The sequence below is a fragment of the Carcharhinus amblyrhynchos genome, chromosome 5, assembly GCF_965287045.1.
Source record: "Carcharhinus amblyrhynchos chromosome 5, sCarAmb.v2.hapA, whole genome shotgun sequence".
NCBI lineage: Eukaryota > Metazoa > Chordata > Chondrichthyes > Carcharhiniformes > Carcharhinidae > Carcharhinus > Carcharhinus amblyrhynchos.
The window spans coordinates 6,710,125-6,732,088 of record NC_137328.1 but is presented as its reverse complement, the minus strand read 5'-3'; the positions used below and the strand labels follow the sequence as shown (position 1 = coordinate 6,732,088).

The 21,964-nt window shown below is 45.9% G+C and overlaps 1 protein-coding gene across 3 annotated transcripts in view; it reads left to right on the top strand.

Annotated features, from left to right (window-relative positions):
• Nucleotides 1-21,964, top strand: part of lpar1 (lysophosphatidic acid receptor 1) — a 104,039-nt gene that overhangs the window by 50,218 nt on the left and 31,857 nt on the right. For all 3 annotated transcript variants that reach the window (XR_013886658.1, XM_080188417.1, XM_080188418.1), the window contains exon 3: nucleotides 1,837-2,581. Coding sequence is in view for 2 of the 3 variants with exons in the window: in XM_080188417.1 (XP_080044543.1) it covers nucleotides 1,846-2,581 (736 nt within the window). In the remaining variant the exon portion in view is untranslated. The remainder of the gene's footprint in view (nucleotides 1-1,836; nucleotides 2,582-21,964) is intronic.

The following is a 21,964-nucleotide window of genomic DNA, read 5'->3' as shown; positions in this document are numbered from 1 at the left end:
CAAATACTCTCTGGGTCCCACTTGGAGGATGGGGGGGGACAGTCGGTGGGGGGGGACAGTTCTGAAATGACAGGCGCAATTTAAATTTGAGATTGAATTTTAGGGAGGGCAAGTTTCCCTGTAACATAGCTGCAGGTTCATGACAGTACTGTTAATAACACGCACGGTTACAGAGAAACATAGAAGATAGGAGCGGGAGGAGGCCATTTGGCCCTTCGAGCCTGCTCCACCATTCTTCACGGTCATGGCTGATTGTCAAACTCAGTAGCCTAATCCTGCTTTCTCCCCATAACCTAGAGCAACATAGAAGATAGGAGTGAGTTCAGGGGTTGGGTCGACACTCTGCGTGTTGTGAAACTCTCGACCTTACTGATCAACGAGCATCAGTCCTCGGCTTGCCGCTTGATACTTGGCATCTTGTCATTAACCTACCTCTTAATAACTTGCTGGATTAACATCATAATTACCCCTTCACCTCGCTACAGAAAATTTGGCCTCCTAACCCCAGAATTACCCTATAAACAATGGGATAAATTTTCTGGCAGTGTAGATATCTCCAGCCCAGAAGAGCGAACTTCAACTGTTGAATCGCATTTTGATATGTAGCAAATTGTTAAAGTTTAAAAATGTCATTCTTTTTTTTTTCTTTTCTCCCCCCCGTCTCCAAATCCTATCTTTACCTCTCCTTGGCCCCCGTTTTCCAGTTCACGACCCACTGCTGCAAGCAAGATCAGAGAATTTGGCGCTCAGCCAAATCTTCATTCACTGCAGCGGGACTGGAGAATCTCACTGGCGAGAACAGCCCAAGCTTCCGGCCAAATTTATTTCTTTCCCTACTTGATATGACTGTAATTCGCTCCTTTTTTTTATAGGATCCCTACAGTGCAGAAGGAGGCCAATCGGCCCATCAAGTCTGCACTGACTTTCCGACAGAGCATCCCACCCACGCACTATCCCCGTAACCCCACATATTTACCCCTCTAATTTTCCCAACCTGCACACCTTTGGACCCTAAGGGGCAATTTAGCATGACCAATCCCTCGAACCTAAACATCTTGGGACAATAAGGGACAATTTAGTATGGCCAATCCACCTAACCAGCACATCGTTGGACCCTAAGGGGCAATTTAGCATGACCAATCCCTCTCACCTACACATTTTGGGACACTAAAAGAAAATTTACAAGGTCAATCTATCTAACCTACACATCTTGGGACACTAAAGGGCAATATAGCATGGCCAATCCCTCTAACCTAAACATCTTGGGACATTAAGGGACAATTTAGCATGGCCAATCCATCTAACCTACACATTTTGGGGCACTAAGAGACAATTTACAAGGTCAATCCACCCAACCTACGTATCCCACGATAGCATGGCCAATCCACCTAACCCGCACATCTTGGAACTGCTCCTTTGTCCCTCTGATGCTTTCTCAATCCTTAAGTCTCACTGGTCACAGGGAAAGACTGTGGGCCCCATCGCACACCCGGGTCTCAGATGCCCCGTTGCTCTCGCTGGCTCACAACTGCCCCAGTGTTTTTGCACTGACGGGTCTGAGAAGCCCTACCCTCGCAAAGTTACCCCCGTTAATTCCCTGGGGTGGACAGTGAGCGGCCTAGCTGAGGCCTGTTAGCTTGCAGCTGGGCCTGCTTTCCAGCACTGTGGTACGATGAGGACCTACCAAGGCGGAAAGGGAAATAAATTAACCGTGGCAAGCGTTTGTTCAGAATTGCGTTTGGACTCACCTTGCGATGGTCAAGGCCTCAGTGTCTTAAGCGATTGGAAATAATTGTTTCTGTCTTGACCTTAACACCTCCTCCTTGTTGTTGATAGGTTGCCAGGATGGAGGAACAATGCTACTACAATGAAACCATCACCTTTTTTTACAACAACAGTGAAAAGCCCTTAGCGACAGAATGGAACACAATCAGCAAGCTCGTTATGGGCCTGGGTATCACCGTCTGCATCTTCATCATGCTTGCCAACCTGCTGGTTATGATTGCCATCTACGTGAACCGCCGCTTCCATTTCCCTATTTATTACTTGATGGCAAATTTAGCGGCGGCCGACTTCTTTGCGGGCCTGGCCTACTTTTACCTCATGTTCAACACGGGACCCAACACCCGCCGGCTGACCGTCAGCACATGGCTCCTCCGGCAGGGCCTGATAGACACCAGCCTGACCGCCTCGGTGGCCAACCTGCTGGCCATCGCCATCGAGAGGCACATCACCGTCTTCCGCATGCAGCTCCACACCAGGATGAGCAACCGGCGGGTTGTGGTGGTGATCGTGGTGATTTGGACCATGGCCATCCTCATGGGCGCTATCCCCAGCGTGGGCTGGAACTGCATCTGCAACATCCGCACCTGCTCCACCATGGCACCTCTCTACAGCAGCTCCTACTTGATATTCTGGGCTATTTTCAACCTGGTCACCTTTGTCGTCATGGTGATCCTGTACGCCCACATCTTTGTCTATGTGCGACAGAGGACTATGCGCATGTCTCGGCACAGCTCAGGCCCTCGCAGGAACCGTGACACCATGATGAGTCTGTTGAAGACTGTCGCTATAGTACTTGGTGAGTGCTGCCTTGTTTTCCCTATTCAATGTCTATCACTCACGTTTGGCCATCAAACTTACCATTTTTCAAGCCTTCGGGGTTGAGACTTGTTAGGAAACGATAGAACCAAAAACTGGAGCTGGTCCCGGGTTTTGTTTCGGCCATCTTCATAAGATATCAAGAAATATTTCCCTCCAAGAGTTTTCAACAAATGGGGAGCTTGCCAATAGGGGTGGCACGCTGGCACAGTAGGTAGCACTGCTGCCTAACAACACCAAGGACCCGGGTTCAATTCCAACCTCGGGTCACTGCCTGTGTGGAGTTTGCACATTCTCCCCATGTCTGCGTGGGTTTCCTCCGGGTGCTCAGGTTTCCTCCCGCAGTCCAAAGATGTGCAGGTTAGGTGGATTGGCCATGCTAAATTGCCCCTTAGTGTCTCAAGATGTGAAAGTTAGGTGGATTAGTCACAGGAAATTCACCCTTACAGTCACAAGATGTCAAGGTTAGGTGGATTGACAATGGTAAGTTGCCCCTTAGTGTCCAAAGAACTGTAAATTAGATGGATTGGCCATGCTAAATTACCCCTTAGTGTCCAAAGATGTGTAGGTTAGGTGGATTGGCCATGCTAAATTGCCCCTTAGTGTCCAAAGATGTGTAGGTTAGGTGGTTTGGCCATGATAAATTACCCCTTAGTGTCCAAAGATGTGTAGGTTAGGTGGATTGGCCATGCTAAATTGCCCCTTAGTGTCCAAAGATGTGTAGGTTAGGTGGTTTGGCCATGATAAATTACCCCTTAGTGTCCAAAGATGTGTAGGTTAGGTGGATTGGCCATGCTAAATTACCCCTTAATGTCCAAAGATGTGTAGGTTAGGTGGTTTGGCCATGATAAATTACCCCTTAGTGTCCAAAGATGTGTAGGTTAGGTGGATTGGCCATGCTAAATTGCCCCTTAGTGTCCAAAGATGTGTAGGTTAGGTGGTTTGGCCATGATAAATTACCCCTTAGTGTCCAAAGATGTGTAGGTTAGGTGGATTGGCCATGCTAAATTGCCCCTTAGTGTCCAAAGATGTGTAGGTTAGGTGGTTTGGCCATGATAAATTACCCCTTAGTGTCCAAAGATGTGTAGGTTAGGTGGATTGGCCATGCTAAATTACCCCTTAATGTCCAAAGATGTGTAGGTTAGGTGGATTGGCCATGCTAAATTGCCCTTTGATGTCCCAAGATGTGTAGATTATGGGGCTGGGGGAGAGCTGGTAACATGTTCTGTTGGAGAATCAGTGCAGACTTGATGGGCCGAATGGCCTCCTCCTAGACTGCATGGATTCTATGAGCAGGGCAATAGACTATCGCTCAAACAGCCCTTATTGATACACGCTTCCAGCTTCTAATTGTTTATCGGTTTGTACAGGACTCCTCCTATCTGCTGACCTTCACTTTGCTGGATACCAACACTGTAGCACAATCTTCAGGAATGTGCAACTTCAGTCACTTTTAGTAGCCTTTGTACATTTTGTTTTGCAGCCAGCGTTCTGTGTGGTTGACAGGAAGTGTGCTGAACTCGTGTCAATGGTCCACACTTGCTGGAGCGATGCTAAGATTGAGAGGGTGCTACTGAAGGGGTGGACTAGGATGGATTTCTGCACTTAAGGAGAACACAGAACATAGAACATTACAGTGCAGTACAGGCCCTTCGGCCCTCAATGTTGTGCCGACCAGTGGAACAAATCTAATGACCCTCTAAACTATTCCAATGTTATCCATACGCCTATCCACTGAACATTTGAACGCCCTTACAGTCCACAACTGCTGCAGGCAGGGCATTCCACACCCTTACTACCCTCTGAGTAAAGAACCTACCTCTGACACCCGTCCTAAAATTACCACCCCTCAATTTAAAGCTATGTCCCCTCATTGGAAGGCGTTGGAAATTCCAAAAAGGTTCGATAGGATAGATGTGGGGAACATATTTTCCACTTGTGGGGGAGCCTGAAACCAAAGGTCCTAAATCCAAGGTAGTCACGATTAAACTGGTGTCCCTGGCGCTATGAGGCAGCCGTGCTAGCCACAGCGCCACCCATATGTTGACCAATTGGGCCGAATGGCCTGTTTCAGCGCTGCGAACTCTGTGTGATTCTCAGGCCGCGACAAGATGCCTTCATTTTGAGAGTCCGTCCTGTGGTCAATATTGAAGTTCTAGACCGAAGGAACCAGTTCAGTGTTCAGATATTAGTTAAGTGGTTGGCTGCCTGATTACAAGGAATTGCTGTTTTCCCCTGCGGTTTGTTATCAGTTTGGCAGACGCCTGGTCGTGTGAGGCAGTGTCACACGTCAACATTGCCCAGGCTGTACTCCCTCAGCGGCTGCCAGAGGTTTCAAAAACTGCTCCCTTTGTTCGGCAGTACGATGAAAGAAGAAAACAGCCTCTCACACAGAGGAATTGTTACTTGGTCAGGGATGGTGACACACTGGGATGTCTTCTCTTGTACTCCCCATTCTTGATCAGTTGACGTTTGGCCACCCAGAGATTTTTGACAGTAACACTGGGCGAGCTGCCTCTCGCCTCACCTGGGCTTGCACTTCTACTCACGGCGGTTAGGCCGTGGTATTATCGCTAGACTATTAATCCAGAAACCCAGCTAACGTTCCGGGAGACCCGGGTTCGAATCCCGCCGAAATTGGATTTGGATTTGATTAAAAATATTTAGAGTTAAGAATCTACTGATGACCGTGAAACCATTGTCGGAAAAACCCATCTGGTTCACTCATGTCCTTTAGGGAAGGAAATCTGCCGTCCTTACCCAATCTGGTCTACGTATGACTCCACACGTGACTCCCACAGCAATGTGGTTGACACTCAACTGCCCTTGGGCAATTAAGGATTGGCAATAAATGCTGGCCAGCCACGCCCATGACCCAAGAATGGATTTTCAAAAAAGGTACTGATCTAATGAGCGGTTTTTGAAATTGTTAACTCAGGGTTACACATTTCTGCTTAAATACACAGTATTATCTTGTATCATGGTGGGAGTGCCAGGACATACTGTTTTCTCTGAGGAAATTTGCGTGTGTGGTAATCTGCTCTGGTAATTTCTACATTTCTTTTCTTAATAACGTGGTCAAGAAGGCGTATGGTGTACTGGCCTTCATTAATCGAGGGACTGAGTTTAGGAGCCGGGAGGTATTGCTGCAACTTTATAAGACCCTTGTCAGACCCCACTTGGAGTACTGTGCGCAGTTCTGGTCGCCTCACTACAGGAAGGGTGTGGAAGCTATTGAGAGGGTGCAGAGGAGATTTACAAGGATGTTGCCTGGATTGGGAGGCATGCCTTATGAGGATAGGTTGAGGGAGCTGGGACTCTTCTCCCTAGAGAGACGAAGGTTGAGAGGCGACCTGATAGAGGTTTATAAAATGTTGAGAGGTATAGATAGGGTGGATTCTCGGAGGCTATTTCCCAGGGCTGAAATGGTCGCTATGAGAGGACACAGGTTTAAGGTGCTGGGGAGCAGGTACGGAGGAGATGTTAGGGGTAAGTTTTTCACTCAGAGGGTGATGAGTGAGTGGAATCGGCTGCCGTTGGTAGTGGTAGAGGCAAACTCGCTGGGGTCTTTTAAAAGACTTCTGGATGAGTATATGGGATTTAATGGGTTCGGGAATTACAGATAGTTCTATGGCTTGGTAGGTATAGATGTGATCAGTGCAACTTGTGGGCTGAAGGGCCTGTTTGTGCTGTAGTGTTCTATATTAATATCCGAACCTGTAACATTAAAAGGAGGAAAGTTCCCAGGATTACATTCTCGGGAACAGGTTTGTGTTTTATGTGCGTGAATGAGGGCGGCAAATTTTTAATTTTCATGGCATGAAGGAGATTTAGGATGGGTTGAAATGTTGGATATTCTTGTGCTTTGCTTGGGGGCCCTGATGCCTCACGCTGCTTTGGTTTTGTTTTCTGCTGGGTTTTTTAAAAAAACATTTACGCGGTGTGACTCTCAGCAAATTGCGGTGTCGATTCCTGGCAGTGGGACCAGTGTAAAGTGAATATGAATCTTTTCATATGAGGAAATCCCAGGTCCAGTGGTCACTATAAAGAACTGGGTTGGACTTAGCGGACAGTAGACTCATATCTTCTTACCTTCTCTTCAGAAACATAGCATTTCTTCTGGTCCAAGAGGACCTGTCCTGATGTGATATTATTGCACGAGTTTCCTGAGCTAGCTGTGCTGAATTGTACAGCCACCTCCATCTAACTGAGGATGTTAAAGGGGATTGACGAAGTAGACGTGTCGAGGGTGTTTCCCGTTGTGGGGCAATCTCGGGCAAGTGGTCGCAGCTTTGGGACAATGGGTAGCAATTTTAAACAGAGATGAGGAGAAAGGATGGGTGAATCTGTGGAATTCACTATCCCCAGAGTGCAGTGGGTGCCGGGACATTGGGTAAATTTAAGGAAGAGATAGACAGATTTTTAATTAGTGATGGGTTGAAGGGTTATGGAGAACGGGCAGGAAAGCGGAGTTGAGCCAGGGATGGCAGCATGATGGGTGGCACTGCTGCCTCACAGTGCCCAGGGACCTGGGTTCGATTCCAGCCTCGAATGACTATTTGTATGTTCTCTCCGGGCCTGTGTTGGTTTCCTCCGGATAATACTCCAGTTTCCTCCCATGGTCCAAAGATGTGCGGGTTGGGTTAATAGACCGTGCTGAATTGCCCCTTAATATCAGGGGGAACTAACAGGGTAAATGTGGGACTATGTGGAAATGGCCTGGGTGGGATTGTAGTTGGTGCAGACTCGATGGGCTGAATGGCCTCCTTCTGCACTGTAGGGATTCTATGATTCATGGTCTCACTTTAAAAATGCTCACCAAATCCCTCTGTGATGTTGCCCCCCCTCCATTTCTCTGGAATTTCCTTCAGCCACACAGGTCCCTTGAGATCTCTGCTCCTCAAACTCAGGCCACTCGTGCAGCCTCTACTTTTAGCCACTCGTTCTTGGCAGCCTTGCCTTCGTCTGCCTCGGCCCTGACATAAACCTCTCGTGCCTCTTTCTTTTCCATTCGGACGTAGCTTTAAAGCTACCTCTTTGACCAGGCTTTTGGAGACCTCACATTTCCTCATGTGACTTAGTGTCAAAATTCACTTGACAATGCTCCTGTGAAGCGGCTTGGGGCATTATGTTATATTTAAGGCCTTATAATAAATGTAAGCAGTTGTTGTATTCAGTTGTTGTTTAGCAGTTGTTGTTTAGCAGTTGTTGTTTAGCAGTTGTTGTAAGCAGTTGTTGTATTCAGTTGTTGTTTAGCAGTTGTTGTATTCAGTTGTTGTTTAGCAGTTGTTGTATAGCAGTTGTAAGCAGTTGTTGTAGAAGCAGTTGTTGTTTAGCAGTTGTTGTAAGCAGTTGTTGTTTAGCAGTTGTTGTTTAGCAGTTGTTGTAAGCAGTTGTTGTTGTAAGCAGTTGTTGTAAGCAGTTGTTGTTGAATTCACAAGCTTGAGGGCTTTCAAGGCTAACCTTACCCTGCACAAGAAAAAACTAGCGAGTAAGAACATATTAAAAACAAGTAAAGGCCTAGGAGACAACAAGCTAACATAAGGGGCAAGGCATCACAAGGGGGCAACAAAGGGTTGGACGTGAGCCAAATGAAAAGTGGCAGAGTACGAAGGAAAGGGGACATGTCCTCTCTCGGTCCGACCCCAAAAACCTTACTAAGCACAGGCTGGAGCTTTGAGATCCCCGGTTCGTGTGAATCGGCCTACTCACGGGACCAACTCTTGAGGCAGTGAGAAGGCGACATGTCAATAATTCTGAAGGAAAACAATGGGCGGGATTTTCCAGCCCCGTTCACCCCCAAACCGGAAAGCTCCACCCCAGATCAGTGGACTTTTCCATGGTCCACCCGCTCCGATTCCCGTGGTGAGCAGAATGGGAAATTCGCCCCAAGTCCCAGCGAGCTGGTTTGTCCTATAGCCACTGGTATCCATAGCGATACAAGGAGAGAGAACAGAAAACATTGTTCTTTTTATTTTAAGTGATTGGTAACCTAGAAACCACCTCTTAATTTTATTACCACCCCTTGAATCTGCCAAAAATGTATAATTCCTTGATGCCATGTATGGCAACATGTTTAAGACAATCCAAATGAACCATTTTATTTTTCAACAAAAACTATAGCGGTTCCTGTTTATTTTTGACTTCTTATCTTTCAGAAACAGTTTTGTTTATGTACTGCTAAGTCACTGTGTCTTCTTCTGACAAACTTATCATTTTCCGTTTTTAATTTGCTAAACTTAATCTACCATCCATTGATTAGTTGGTACGTTTGAGATGGCTATTTACAAATATCTCTAATGAGAATGTAGTAAAGATTAAAGTGAATGGCTGATTTCATGTTTAGAGGAAACCCACAGGTTACAATGAAGTTAAGTCAGGACATAATCTTATCTCCTTTTCCAAAGATATGCAGGTTAAATAGATTGGCCATGTTAAATTGCCCCTAGTGTCCAAAGATGTGCAGGTTAGGTGGATTGGCCATGCTAAATTGCCCCTTAGTGTCCAAAGATGTGCAGATTAGGTAGATTGGCCATGCTAAATTGCCCCTAGTGTCCAATGATAGGCAGTTTAGATGGATTGGCCATGCTAAATTGCCCCTTAGTGTCCAAAACTGTACAAGTTAGGTGGATTGGCCATGTTAAATTGACCCTAAGTGCCCAAAGATGTGCAGGTTAAGTGGATTGGCCAGGCTAAATTGCCCCTAGTGTCCGAAGATGTGCAGATAAGGGGAATTAGCCATGCTAAATTGCTCCTAAGTGTCCAAAGATGTGTAGGCTAGGGGGATTAGCAGAGTAAGTGTGTGGGGTTACGGGTAGAGGGATTCTATGATTTTCTGATGTCTAATTAATCTGATCTTGGGGAAGAACGTCCGATACTTCTGACAAAGGATTTTCAAAGATCCACAGGTGATAGAATGATACAGCACTGAAAGAGGCCATTTGGCCCATCATGCTGGTACCAGCTCTTTGAAGGAACTATGCAATTGGTTCCATTCCCCTGTTCATTACCTCCTCCTAGTCCTGTCAATCCTGCCCCTTTGCATATTTTCATTCTGAGTGTTACTGGCTCTGTTTTCAGGCAATGCATTCCTAATCACAAGAATCCGCTGTGTCAAAATATCTTCCTCCCCTTGTCTCGGGTGTGTGGGGGGTGTGGTGTGTTATTTTTTGTTAACCAGTTAAATTTGTTACTGACCCTTCTGCCAATGAAAGTAAATTCTCCTTATTTCCTCTGAACTTGGTTTGATTTGTATATTGTATTTGTATCAGTATACAGTGAAAATATTGTTTCTTGTGAGCTATACAAAGCATACCGTTCACAGAGAAGGAAAGGAGAGGGTGTAGTATGTAGCGTTACAGTCAGAGCTAGGGTGTAGAGAAAGATCACTTTAATGGGAGGTAGTTTTATTCCAACTGGTCTGTTATACACGAGACTTCGCCAACCCTGGGGGGGTGGGGGACAGGGGGCTCATTGATTCTCACTGGATCCCCAATGCAAGGCTCACAGGTTCTGCAAAAGCAGATTTGTTTTATTAATGTCACAAGTAAGGCTTACATTAACACTGCAATGAAGTTACTGTGAAAATCCCCTAGTCGCCACACTCTGTTCGGGTACACCGAGGGAGAATTTAGCGCGGCCAATCCATCTAACCAGCACGTCTTTCAGACTGTGGGGGGAGACCGGAGAGGAAACCCGGACAGACACGGGGAGAACGTGCAGACTCCGCAGTGACCCAAGCCAGGAATCGAACCCGGGTCCCTGGCGCCGTGAGGCAGCAGTGCTAACCCACTGTGCCACCGTGCCCCGCGGGGCCGTGAGCAGTCAAGGTTTCGCTCTTTGGGTTAGCTGTCCTGGTTCTTGAGCTGGAGGGTGAGGGTCGGAGGAAGGAGTGAGGCGAATTGGCCACTGATGGGTACAGAGTGCAAAGAACGTTGGCATGAGAGTGCTTGGTGAAGGAGTTGAGGTGGTGATAAATTGTTTGGCAGGTCCTTGAAGCATGTTGGTGTCGATTGGTAATAATTTATAGAATGTAGACGTTGGCCTGGGCCCAGCTTACTCTGCTGCCATGTCACAGTCAGCACAGTGTTACGTTTTCTCCCTCGTCCGGGTTGTGAACACTGTAGAACTGTTGTGTAACATTAAATGAGACTTTTTGACTGTTTTTCGATAGTGCTTTGCCAGGTATGACTGGTTTCGTTCACATTTACAGCCACTTGTTCATTGATTTGGTTTATAGGCAAAAAAAGAGTCATAAACTCATGAATCGGTGGGGCGTATATATTTAGATGAGCGCGAACAATCTTAAACATGTTGCACACCACACTGAAAAAGTGCCAACATGATTCCATTGCTTGTGATACGAAGCTTGCTTTATACTGTTTATATTACAGCCCAAGTTCTGTTTATTTAAATGCAGAATGATATATTTTGCATCAGAGACCAACTTCTGTTACACAAGTTTTCTTAGGCAGCAAATATGTTTTAGTAACGCTGTAAAAATGACCGTCTAACTTCGAGAACCCTGGTTCAGGTAAAAGGAGTCTCACAACGCCAGGTTAAAGTCCGACAGGTTTATTTGGAATCACGAGCTTTCGGAGCGCTGCTCCTTCATCAGGTGAGTAAAGTGGGAGGTTTCACAAAAATGGCATATATAGGCAAAGGCACAATTGCAAGACAGTGGTTGAAATGCGAGTCTTTTCAGGTAACCAAGTCTTGATTCCAAATAAACCTGTTGGACTTTAACCTGGTGTTGTGAGACTTCTTACACCCCATTCCAGCGCTGGCATCTCCATATCACGGTGATACAGACAAAGCACACTGTACGTAGAGAAGGAAAAGGGAGAGTGCAGAATGTAGTGTTACAGTCATAGCTAGGGTGTAGAGAAAGATAATGCGAGGTAGGTCCATCCAAAAGTCTGATGCAGCAGGGAAGAAGCTGTTCTTGAGCCGGTTGGTGCATGACCAAAGGACTTTTGTATCCTTTTCGCAATAGAAAAAGGTGGAAGAGAGTATGCCCGGAGTATCTGGGGTTTTTCATAATGTTGGCTGCTTTTCCAAGGCAAAGGGAAGTGTAGACAGAGACAATGGATGGGAAGCTGATTTTTGTGATGGACTGGGCTTCATTCATGACCCTTTGTTGTTCTTTGCGGTCTTGGGCAGAGTAGGAACCCATACCAAGCTGTGGTCCAACCAGAAAGGATACTTTCTCTGGTGCATCTGTAACAGTTTCATTCTGAAAACTTTGGCCATCAGCAGGCACATGTCTTTCCAGCATTGCTGATGGGTCAACAGAAGCCTGAATCTTTCCCCCTCGCCAAACCGAGAGAAAGCTACCACTCACCCTTGCCCCAAATTGACATTTGAACCCCTGTGGCCCCCGTCCTAAACACTCTGGTGTCTTTCTTCCCCCCAGGAACATTGATCACCCCTCACTCAACAAACTCCACCCAAGTTCCACTCCACCCACACTGCCAATGGGATTGGCCATCCTCGTGCTTCAGTGTCTGGGGGAGGTCGGGGATGAGGGAGGGGGGGGGATTCACCGTTGACGGGAGGTTTGACTCGATCAGCTTTGTTAATACCGCAGCTTAAAGAGCTGGTCAGAATCAAACCAGGGGACCCTTAAGGCTCCAGAGAACAAAGGGCAGCGAGTGCGTGAGAAATGCGCCATCTCCAAGCCGCACGCCATTCTGGCCTGGTTGTCGCTGGGTCAAAATCCCGGAAGTGTGGGTGTTGCTACACACGTGGATTTTCTTTTAAAGGAGTCAGCGGCCTTCTTCCTCCGAGGGAGAACAGAACGGCGGAGTGGGGAGACCCAAGGGGGGTTTTCCCATCCCTCCCTTTACTCATACCATCGGGGGTAAGTTGATTTTATTTTTAATTAAGGGAAATTGGGCAAGGAACAGTCCTCAATAGGGCAGAACAGGGGAGGTGATGGCTAGACTATTAATCTAGAAACTCAGCTAATGTTCTGGGGACCCGGGTTTGAATCCCACCGTGACAGATGGTGGAATTTGATTTTAGTACAAATATCTGGAATTAAGAATCTACTGATGACCATTGTCGATTGTTGGAAAAACCCATCCGATTCACTAATGTCCTTTAGGGAAGGAAATCTGCCGTCCTTACCCGGTCTGGCCTACATGTGACTCCAGACCCACAGCAATGTGGTTGACTCTCAACTGCCCTTGGGCAACTAGAGATGGGCAATAAATGCTGGCCAGCCAGCAGCGCCCATGACCCATGAAAGGAGGCCACTCAGCCCATTGAATCAGCACCAACCACAATCCCACCCGGGCATTATTCCTGTAATCCCACACATTTACCCTGCCAGTCCTCCCTAACAGTAACAGGCAACTTAGCAAGGCCAATCAACCTAACCTGCACATCTTTGGAACGTAGGAGGAACCCGGAGCACCCAGAGGAAGCCCACACAGACATGGGGAGAATGTACAAACTCCACATAGACAGTAACCCGAGACTGGAATTGAACCCGGGTCCCTAGCACTGTGAGGCAGCGGTGCTAACCCACTGTGCCACCAAACTCCTCGTCTCGGTCTTAAATGGGAGACCCCTTAGTTTTAAACTGTCCCCCCTAGTCATGGTGTCTCCCACAAGGCAAAACAAACTCTTGGCATCCATTCTGTCAAGTTCCATCAGGATCTTGTATGTTTCACTAAAATCACCTCAGATTCCTCAAAGCTCCACAATGGGTACAGACCCTGTCCTTTCCTCATAGGATAACCTCCTCATCCTGTGTATCATTCGAGTGAACCCTCTCTGAACTGCTTTGAATGCAGTTATGCCTGTCCTTGGGTAAGGAGACCAAAACTGTACTCAGGGCTCAGGGTGTGGTTTCCATATCACCCTGTACTATTGTAACAAAATATCCCTACTTTTATATTCTGTTCCCCTTGCAATAAACAACAACACTTCATTTGCCTTGCTAATCACCTTCTGTATCTATATTATTAACTAACATTTAGCAATTTCCCCCATTCTCATTCTCTGGAAGACCAACACTCCATTTAATTACTCTTTTCATTTTAAAATACTTGTAAAAGCTCTTGCTGTCCATCTAGGCAGCACGGTGGCGCAGTGGTCAGCACTGCTGCCTCACTGCACCAGGGACCTGGGTTCAATTCCTGGCTTGGGTCACTGCCTGTGTGGAGTTTGCACGTTCTCCCCGTGTCTGTGTGGGTTTCCTCCGCTTTCTTCCCACAGTCTGAAAGACGTGCTGGTTAGGTGGATTGGCCATGCTGTATTTTCCCTCAGTGTACCTGAACAGATGCCAGAGTGTGGCAACTTGGGCGTTCTCACAGCAACTTGATTGCAGTGTTAATGTAAGCCTACTTGTGACACTAAAAAATAAAATGAACCTTGTATTCTTAGCTTGCTTTCCCTTTCACTGAAATTTCCCCCTCCTTTTTTTTAAAGTTATTCTTTGCTGTCCAAGCTACCACTAATCCTTGCCAAATTGTATGCTTTTTTCAGTTTGAAACTATTTTCAACTTTATCTAGGAGCTGCAATCTCACTGAGTTTGCAGTTCCTGCAGCATTTGAGATTAGATTGTAAGCAAAAGGTTATCCGCTCTCTCCCAGTTTATAAATTGTTGGCTACTAGATGCTTGCATTGAGTAATTTCTGGCCTCGCTCTCCTTCTCTTGTCCTGTGTCAGCAAACTGATTTATTTATTTAAAAAACACTGGAGATCTGTTTTGTATCTTCAGTTAACAAGTGCCCACTCCTTTCTTAGTTATCCGAACAGTGATTTTGTTTTCTTTTTGATTTGGGGAACACTGCCGTAGTCCCAGTGGAGGTCGATAACTTTGTAAAAGAGATGAATTTCCCAGCGACAGACGGAAAAACTCGCTGGGCATCACGGGTTAAGACTTTTACTGTAACAAACAAAGCTAAAAATAGACCAAACATGACTCAATAGGCAGCTAATACAACAAAATAAAGAAAAAAGTACTTTTGTCTTAACGAGTCAATGCAGACGAGATAAGTCTTACACACTCCCTTTGGCCTTGTGCTGCACTTCTGACATACTTGTACCATTTTAGGAACAGTGCCTCCGTAACTCCCAGTTTTGCAACAAGCTCAGTTCTCTCTGCTGAATCTAAGCCAAAACTTCTGGTGTCTTTCAACCATTGTTCCATTTAGTCGGAGATTTCCAGATCCAGTTTTCACCAGCAAAACTTGTTCCTTAAGTTGTTCATTCTATTTTTTTCAAAACAGAAAATGTACCCTCACAAGCATCCTGCATGGTTGTTAACACAAAACAATCTATGTATCAAAATAGCTCCTTTGCCTAGACACACAATAGTATTTTCTTTCTTTCTCTTTGCCTCTCAAGAACAGCTGCCCTTTTTTCTCTGAGTTATCCTATGAAGGTGTGAGCACTGTTCTTTGATATTTCAATGGATATTTGTTTGAGGTTCTCCCCCATGGCAATCAGATCGTGTGGGCTCTCTGAGTGGAGGTGTTCATTGTGGCTTCATCTTGCCCCTTTACAGAATGATCTGAAATTAAGGGGCATATTTAAAATGTAGCTGCCTTGTAAAGTCCTGCTTCTTAACAGGTATACTAACTAAACACATTGTTGCATAAATTCCTTAGAAGGGCAACGAAGCATTTGACGCGCGTTTTATTGTGCTTTGGCAAGATCACATTGTGGAGCTTTGCAGAAATTTGGACTAAGCACTCTTTACAAACAGAGTGTTCCTTTAATGGATGTTTATGTATCTTTGAACACTCATCCAAGCGTCTTGAATTACTGCATCTAATGCTTTAGAAATGTGAATTATAAATATTGCCTATCATTCCAAATGAAACTTACTCATATCCTAAGTTTTCAGGAAGTTGTAGGGCTTTGTTATAGGTTTTGGCTCAATTCCCTGGATGTCTGTTGAAGAGTGTGTTTTGGGGTGGATTTGGATGGTAAAATTTTGTGTTCTTTTCACTCTCTTTCTCTAGATTTGCCTGCTGATTTTTTTTCTCTTCTCCCTCCATCCAGTTCCAAGGATTGTGATTGAGAGTTAACAAGCGCTGATAGTATCTTAACAAAGGAGCTATTATTCATGACTGAGCATCTACTCAATACTGACGAGAAGCTCGGCTACCTGATGAATCACAGTGGTGCCAGATTCTGTCTTTTCCTCCATGCGTACTAACAGAGATCCACTGGAAATCTAGAAACACCTCCCCTACCCAGGGAGACTCAGAGAAAGAAAGACTTGCATTTATATCAAACCTTTCATGACCACCAGATCTCTTGAAGCATTCTGCGACTGATAAAGTATTTTTGAAGCTGTAATTGTAATGTAGGAAATGACAGTCAATTTGTGCATAGCAAGCTCCCACAAACAGCAATGTGATAATTACTAGATAATTTTTTGGTGGGGGGGGGGTGATTTGGTTGAAAGATGGCAAGAACCACTCTCCACCCTTCTTCAAAACAGTTCTTTTAAACTAGAAAGAGTGCAGAAAAGATTTACTAGGATGCTACCAGGACTTGATGGTTTGAGTTATAAAGGAGAGGCTTGATAGAATGGGACTATTTTCCCTGGAGTGTAGGAGGCTGAGGGGTGATCTTACAGAGGTCTATAAAATAATGAGGGGCACAGATCAGCTAGATAGTCAATATCTTTTCCCAAATGTAGGGGAGTCTAAAACTAGAGGGCATAGGTTTAAGGTGAGAGGGGAGAGATACAAAAAAGGTCCAGAGGGACAATTTTTTTCACACAGAGGGTGGTGAGTGAGTAGAATAAGCTGCTAGAGGTACTAGTGGAGGAGGGTACAAGTTTGTCTTTTAAAAAGCATTTAGACAGTTGCATGGGTAAGATGGGTGAAGAGGGATATGAGCCAAACACAGGCAACTGGGACTAGCTTAATGGTTAATTTGAAAAAGGGCGGCATGGACAAGTTGGGCTGAAGGGCCTGTTTCCATGCTGTAAACATGTATAACTCTATAAGTGCAAGTGCATCTTTTGATTTGATTTATTATTGTCACATGTACTGGGATACAATGAGAAGTATTATACAGACAAAGCATACCGTTCATAGAGTACATGGGGGAGAAGGAAAGGGGAGGGTGCAGAATGTAGTGTTACAGTCATAGCTAGGGTGCAGAGAAAGATCAACTTAATACAAAGTAGGTCCATTCAAAAGTCTGATGGCAGCAGCAGGGAAGAAGCTGTTCTTGAATCAGTTGGTACGTGATCTCAGACTTTTGTATCTTTTTCCCGAAGGAAGAAGTTGGAAAAGAGAATGTCCGGGATGCATAGGGTCTTTAATTATGCTGGCTGCTTTGCCGAGGCAGCGGGAAGTGTAGACGGAGTCAATGGATGGGAGGCTGGTTTGCGTGATGGACTGGGCTTCATTCACGACCCTTTGTAGTTTCTTTGAGTTGACCTGAGATGTTATTTTGGTCTCAGAATGCACATCTAACAATGCAGCGCTCGCTCAGTCCTGCACTGGACTGTCATCCTTAATTTTTTTTTCTGCTGAAGTTCAGGAACGGGACCGGAACGCAGAATCTTCTAACTCGGAGGCGAGGGTTCTGCTGTACAGAAGGACGGATGCCTTTCACTCGTTCAGTACCCAGATTGGCTGGACAGCCGATGAAGTACTTTTTGAAGTATAGTCACTGCTGTAATGTGGCAGCCAGTTTGCGCAGAATAAGCTCTCTCAATCAGCAATGTGAGATTGGGCAGACTGAGAGTGGTTAGCACGGCCATCTCACTGTGCCAGGGACCCGGGTTCGATTCCCGGCTTGGGTCACTGTCTGTGTGGAGTTTGCATTTTTTCCACGTGTCTGTGTGGGTTTCCTCTGGGTGTTCCAGTTTCCTCCCACGCTCCAAAGAGGTTAGATGGATTGGCCATGATAAATTGCCCCTTAGTGTCAGGGAGATTAGCAGGGTAAATATGTTGGAATAAAAGGCTAGGGCCTGGGTGGGATTGTTGTCAGTGCAGACTTGAGGGGCTGAATGGCCTCCTTCTGCACTGTAGGGATTCTATGACCAGATGAAGGTGTTGGTTGTTGGATAAATATTGGCTGGGATCCCAGGGTGGGTAACATGCCGCCTTCGAAATAGTGATGGTGTGGAGATGCCGGTGTTGGACTGGGGTGGGCACAGCAAGAAGTCTCACGACACCAGGTTAAAGTCCAACGGGTTTAATTTGGTAGCACGAGCTTTCGGAGCGCTGTCCCTTCATCAGGTGAGTGTCGCTCCTTCTTCACCTGAAGGAGGAGCGACGCTACGAAAGCTTGTGCTACCAAATAAACCCGTTGGACTTTAATCTGGAGCTGTGAGACTTCTTACTTCACAATAGTGTCATGGGATCTTCCTCACCTTTACAGGGGAGACGTCAGGGGTAAGTTTTTCACTCAGAAGGTGGTGGGTGAGTGGAATTGGCTGCCGTTGGTGGTGGTGGAGGCAAATTTGTTAGAGACTTCTGGATGAGTACATGGAACTTAATAGGATTGAGGGTTATAGGTAAGCCTAGTAGGTAGAGATATGATCGGTGCAACTTGTGGGCCGAAGGGCCTGTTTGTGCTGTAGTTTTTCTATGATTCACCTGATCAGGGAGACAGGTCCTCAGGTTAATGTTTCATTGGAAATAACGATTTGCTTTTCACACTCTTCCTTCAGTCCTGCAAACACTTTCTTTCAAATATTTGAAGGTTACCGTTGAACCTGCTTCCATTACCCTTCCTGGCAACACATTCCAACGTAGCTCAAATAGTTCCTAGAGCTCCCCAGTTTCATTCTGTTGGCCAGGTCTGGTTTCGTCACTTAATCCATCATTTAATAAATCAAAGGTTAAGAGTCAGCCTCCAATCCATCGTTCACATGACGATCAGCAAGTGCAGAGAGCATGTTGCGAAAGCCGAGCCTCCCTCATCCACCAGATGCCAGGAAAAGGCAAATGTGTTTTCTTTCTTTGTCCCGGCTTCTCTCTGTGGAGTTTACATGATTGGGGTTTTGAGTAGGAGCGGTGGTGAGATGCTGTTCGAATCACCTTCACCTTGAGAGAGAGCTGCCTTTATTCTGTCACAAGTAGATGCTTGCGGAAGGATATTTTGACCTTGGAGAGAGTGCAGAGGAGGTTCACTAGGCTGATACCGGAGATGAGGGGGTTGGACTATGAAGAGAGACAAAGTAGACTGGGTCTGTACTCGTTGGAGTTTAGAAGGCTGAGGGGGGGAATCTTATAGAGACGTATAAGATAATGAAGGGGATGGATAGGGTAGAGGTAGAGAGATTCTTCCCGCTTAGAAAGGACAGCAGGACTAGAGGGCACAGCCTCAAGATAAGAGGGGGACCGATTAGATCAGAGTTGAGGAGGAACTTCTTCACTCAAAGGGTGGTGAATCTATGGAATTCTCTGCCCGTTGAAGTGGTGGAGGCTACCTCGCTAAATATATTTAAGTCATGGGTAGATAGGTTTTTGACAGACAGGGGAATTCAGGGTTATGGGGAGAGAGCGGGAAAGTGGAACTGATCCACTTCAGATCAGCCATGATCTTATTGAATGGCGGGGCAGGCTCGAGGGGCTAGATGGCCTACTCCTGCTCCTATTTCTTATGTTCTTATGTAGATACGTTATTGTTCCTAGATCTGAGTCTGAGATGTACCATAGGAAACATTCTTTCTGGTTGTATCACAGTTTGGTATGGCTCCTGTTCAGTGATGGTGGGTTCCCAGGAGGAGAGGCGATGTAACATTTTGTACTCATGTTGATATCATTGACTCGGGCCATTGTTGCCAACTGGGTTCATCTCTAATTGCAAGGGCACATGAAGCCATTGTTGTCTGGAAGTCTGTTAGCGCAATGAAACAGCCACGCCAGTCAATGTGTTGAGCTGAACTGTCAACAGCCAAAGGGGCTCGTTGCATCTTTGTGGTGGTCGTCCCTTTAAGGATTCGTCTGCAGAGTAAGACCTGGAGAACCAATTGGGGAGCAGGGTGAGGGGTCACCATGGTTCAGGGAGCTGTTTGCAGCCAGGAGGCTGTTCGTCTCTGAAGAGTTTCGACCTGTAACTAAACAAGGTGGGTTTTCCCCAAACTGGTGAATGAGCAAGTTTGCAGGCTAAATTCTGGCTTTATCTGGGTTCAAACTGTGCTCAGTGTGATGGTTTTGGGAGGCTATCTAATAACCAGCAAAGCTGGTTTCTCCAGTTTACATTGAGGTAGGAATGCTTAGAATTGACATGAGGCGCTGTCAAATTGGCAAAATATAAGCTAGCCAGCTACCCTCCTTGGCCCAATAAAATATCTGCTCCATTTTGGATTGTCTCTCAAAATGTTGGGGCAGACAGTGACACAGTGGTTAACACTGCTGCCTCATTGTGCCAGGAACCCAGGTTCAATTCCCTGCTTGAACACAGAACACCACAGCACAAACAGGCCCTTCGACCCACAAGTTGATCATATCCATACCTACCAGGCCTATCTATAATCCTCAATCCCATTAAATCCCATGCACTCATCCAGAAGTCTCTTAAAAGACCCCAACGAGTTCGCCTCCACCACCACCGATGGCAGCCGATTCCACTCACCCACCACCCCCTGAGTGAAAAACTTACCCCCGAAACCTCCTCTGTACCTGCAGTCCGGCACCTTAAACCTGTGTCCTCTCGTAGCGACCATTTCAGCCCTGGGAAATAGCCTCTGAGAATCCACCCTATCTATACCTCTCAACATTTTATAAACCTTTATCAGGTCACCTCTCAACCTTCATCTCTCCAAGGAGAAAAGACCAAGCTCCCTCAACTTATCCTCATAAGGCATGCCTCCCCAATCCAGGCAACATCCTTGTAAATCTCCTCTGCACCCTCTCAATAGCTTCCACATCCTTCATGTAGTGAGGCAACCGACCAGAACTGAGCACGGTACTCCTAGTGGGGTCTGACAAGGGTCTTATAAAGGGCCTTGGGTCATTGTCTGTGTGGAGTCTGCACGTTCTCCCCACGTCTGTGTGGGTTTCCCCCCACAATCTGAAAGACGTGCTGGTTCGGTGCATTGGCTGTGCTAAATTCTCCCCTCCGTGCACCTGAACAGGCGCCAGTGTGTGGCGACTAGGGGATTGTCACAGTAACTTCATTGCAGTGTTAATGTAAGCCTACATTAATAAAATAAGCTTCAACTTAAAAAAAACTTCTACATCTTTTCGTCTCAGTATTTGAGACTCCTGTAAGTGTGTGCCAATCTCTACATCTTCAGCAGCATCTTCCTGGGCTTGTTATTGTGCAATGGTGGGGTCTGCATTCCTTCTTTGATAAGTGCAATAGCATCACAGAAATAGTTTTAATTTTAAACAGGAAGCAAACTTTTTTTTAACCAAAGGCAAACAGGCAAATAAATATAATTAATAATACTTGGAAAATAATGTGAGATACATGTGGCATCTGGGTAGCAGCAAAACAACAAGATTTGTTAATAAGTTCATGTCGAGGTCAGCTTGGAACACGATTCTAACACTTTAAAAGATAAGTTCGGACAATTAGTGATTGAATTGAAGGAATATCTTTTCAAAAATGAGAGAGCGCTGCCTTGTTTACTGGGTATGGGTTACTGTTCCAAAATCTGAATCTGAGATGAACCATAGAAAGCATCCTTTCTGGTTGTATCGCAGCTTGGTGTGGGCTCCTGCTCTACCCAAGACCGCAAGGGACTACAAAAGGTCGTGAATGTAGCCCAGTCCATCAGGCAAACCAGCCTCCCATCCATTGACTCTGTCTACACTTCCTGCTGCCTCGGAAAAGCAGCCAACATAATTAAGGACCCCACGCACCCCGGACATTCTCTCTTCCACCTTCTTCCGTCAGGAAAGAGATACACAAGTCTGTGGTCACGTACTAATCAACTCAAGAGCAGCTTCTTCCCTGCTGCCATCAGACTTTTGCATGGATCGTATTAAGTAGATCTTTCTCAACACCCTAGCTATGACTGTAACACTACATTACTGCACTCCTTTCCTCTATGAACAGTATGCTTTGTCTGTATAGTGCGCAAGCAACAACACTTTTCACTGTATACTAATACATGTGACAATAAGTCAAAAAAAGAATTCTTCATAATTGAACATAATAGGAACTGCAGTAGGTCTCTTAACTCTTCAAGCCTTCTCTACTACCCAACAGAATTGTGTTTGATCTCTATCTCATCTTAATTTCTATCAATTCCCTCGATCCAGAAATCTATCGATTTGTATCTTGAATATAATCCAATGGCAGAACATCCACAGCTCCCTGGGGTCGAGATTTCCTCAGGTTCATCACCCTATTGACTGAGCAAATCTCTCTTCATCACATTCCTAAATGGCGTTGTCCTTGTCCTGAGGCTGTGCTCCC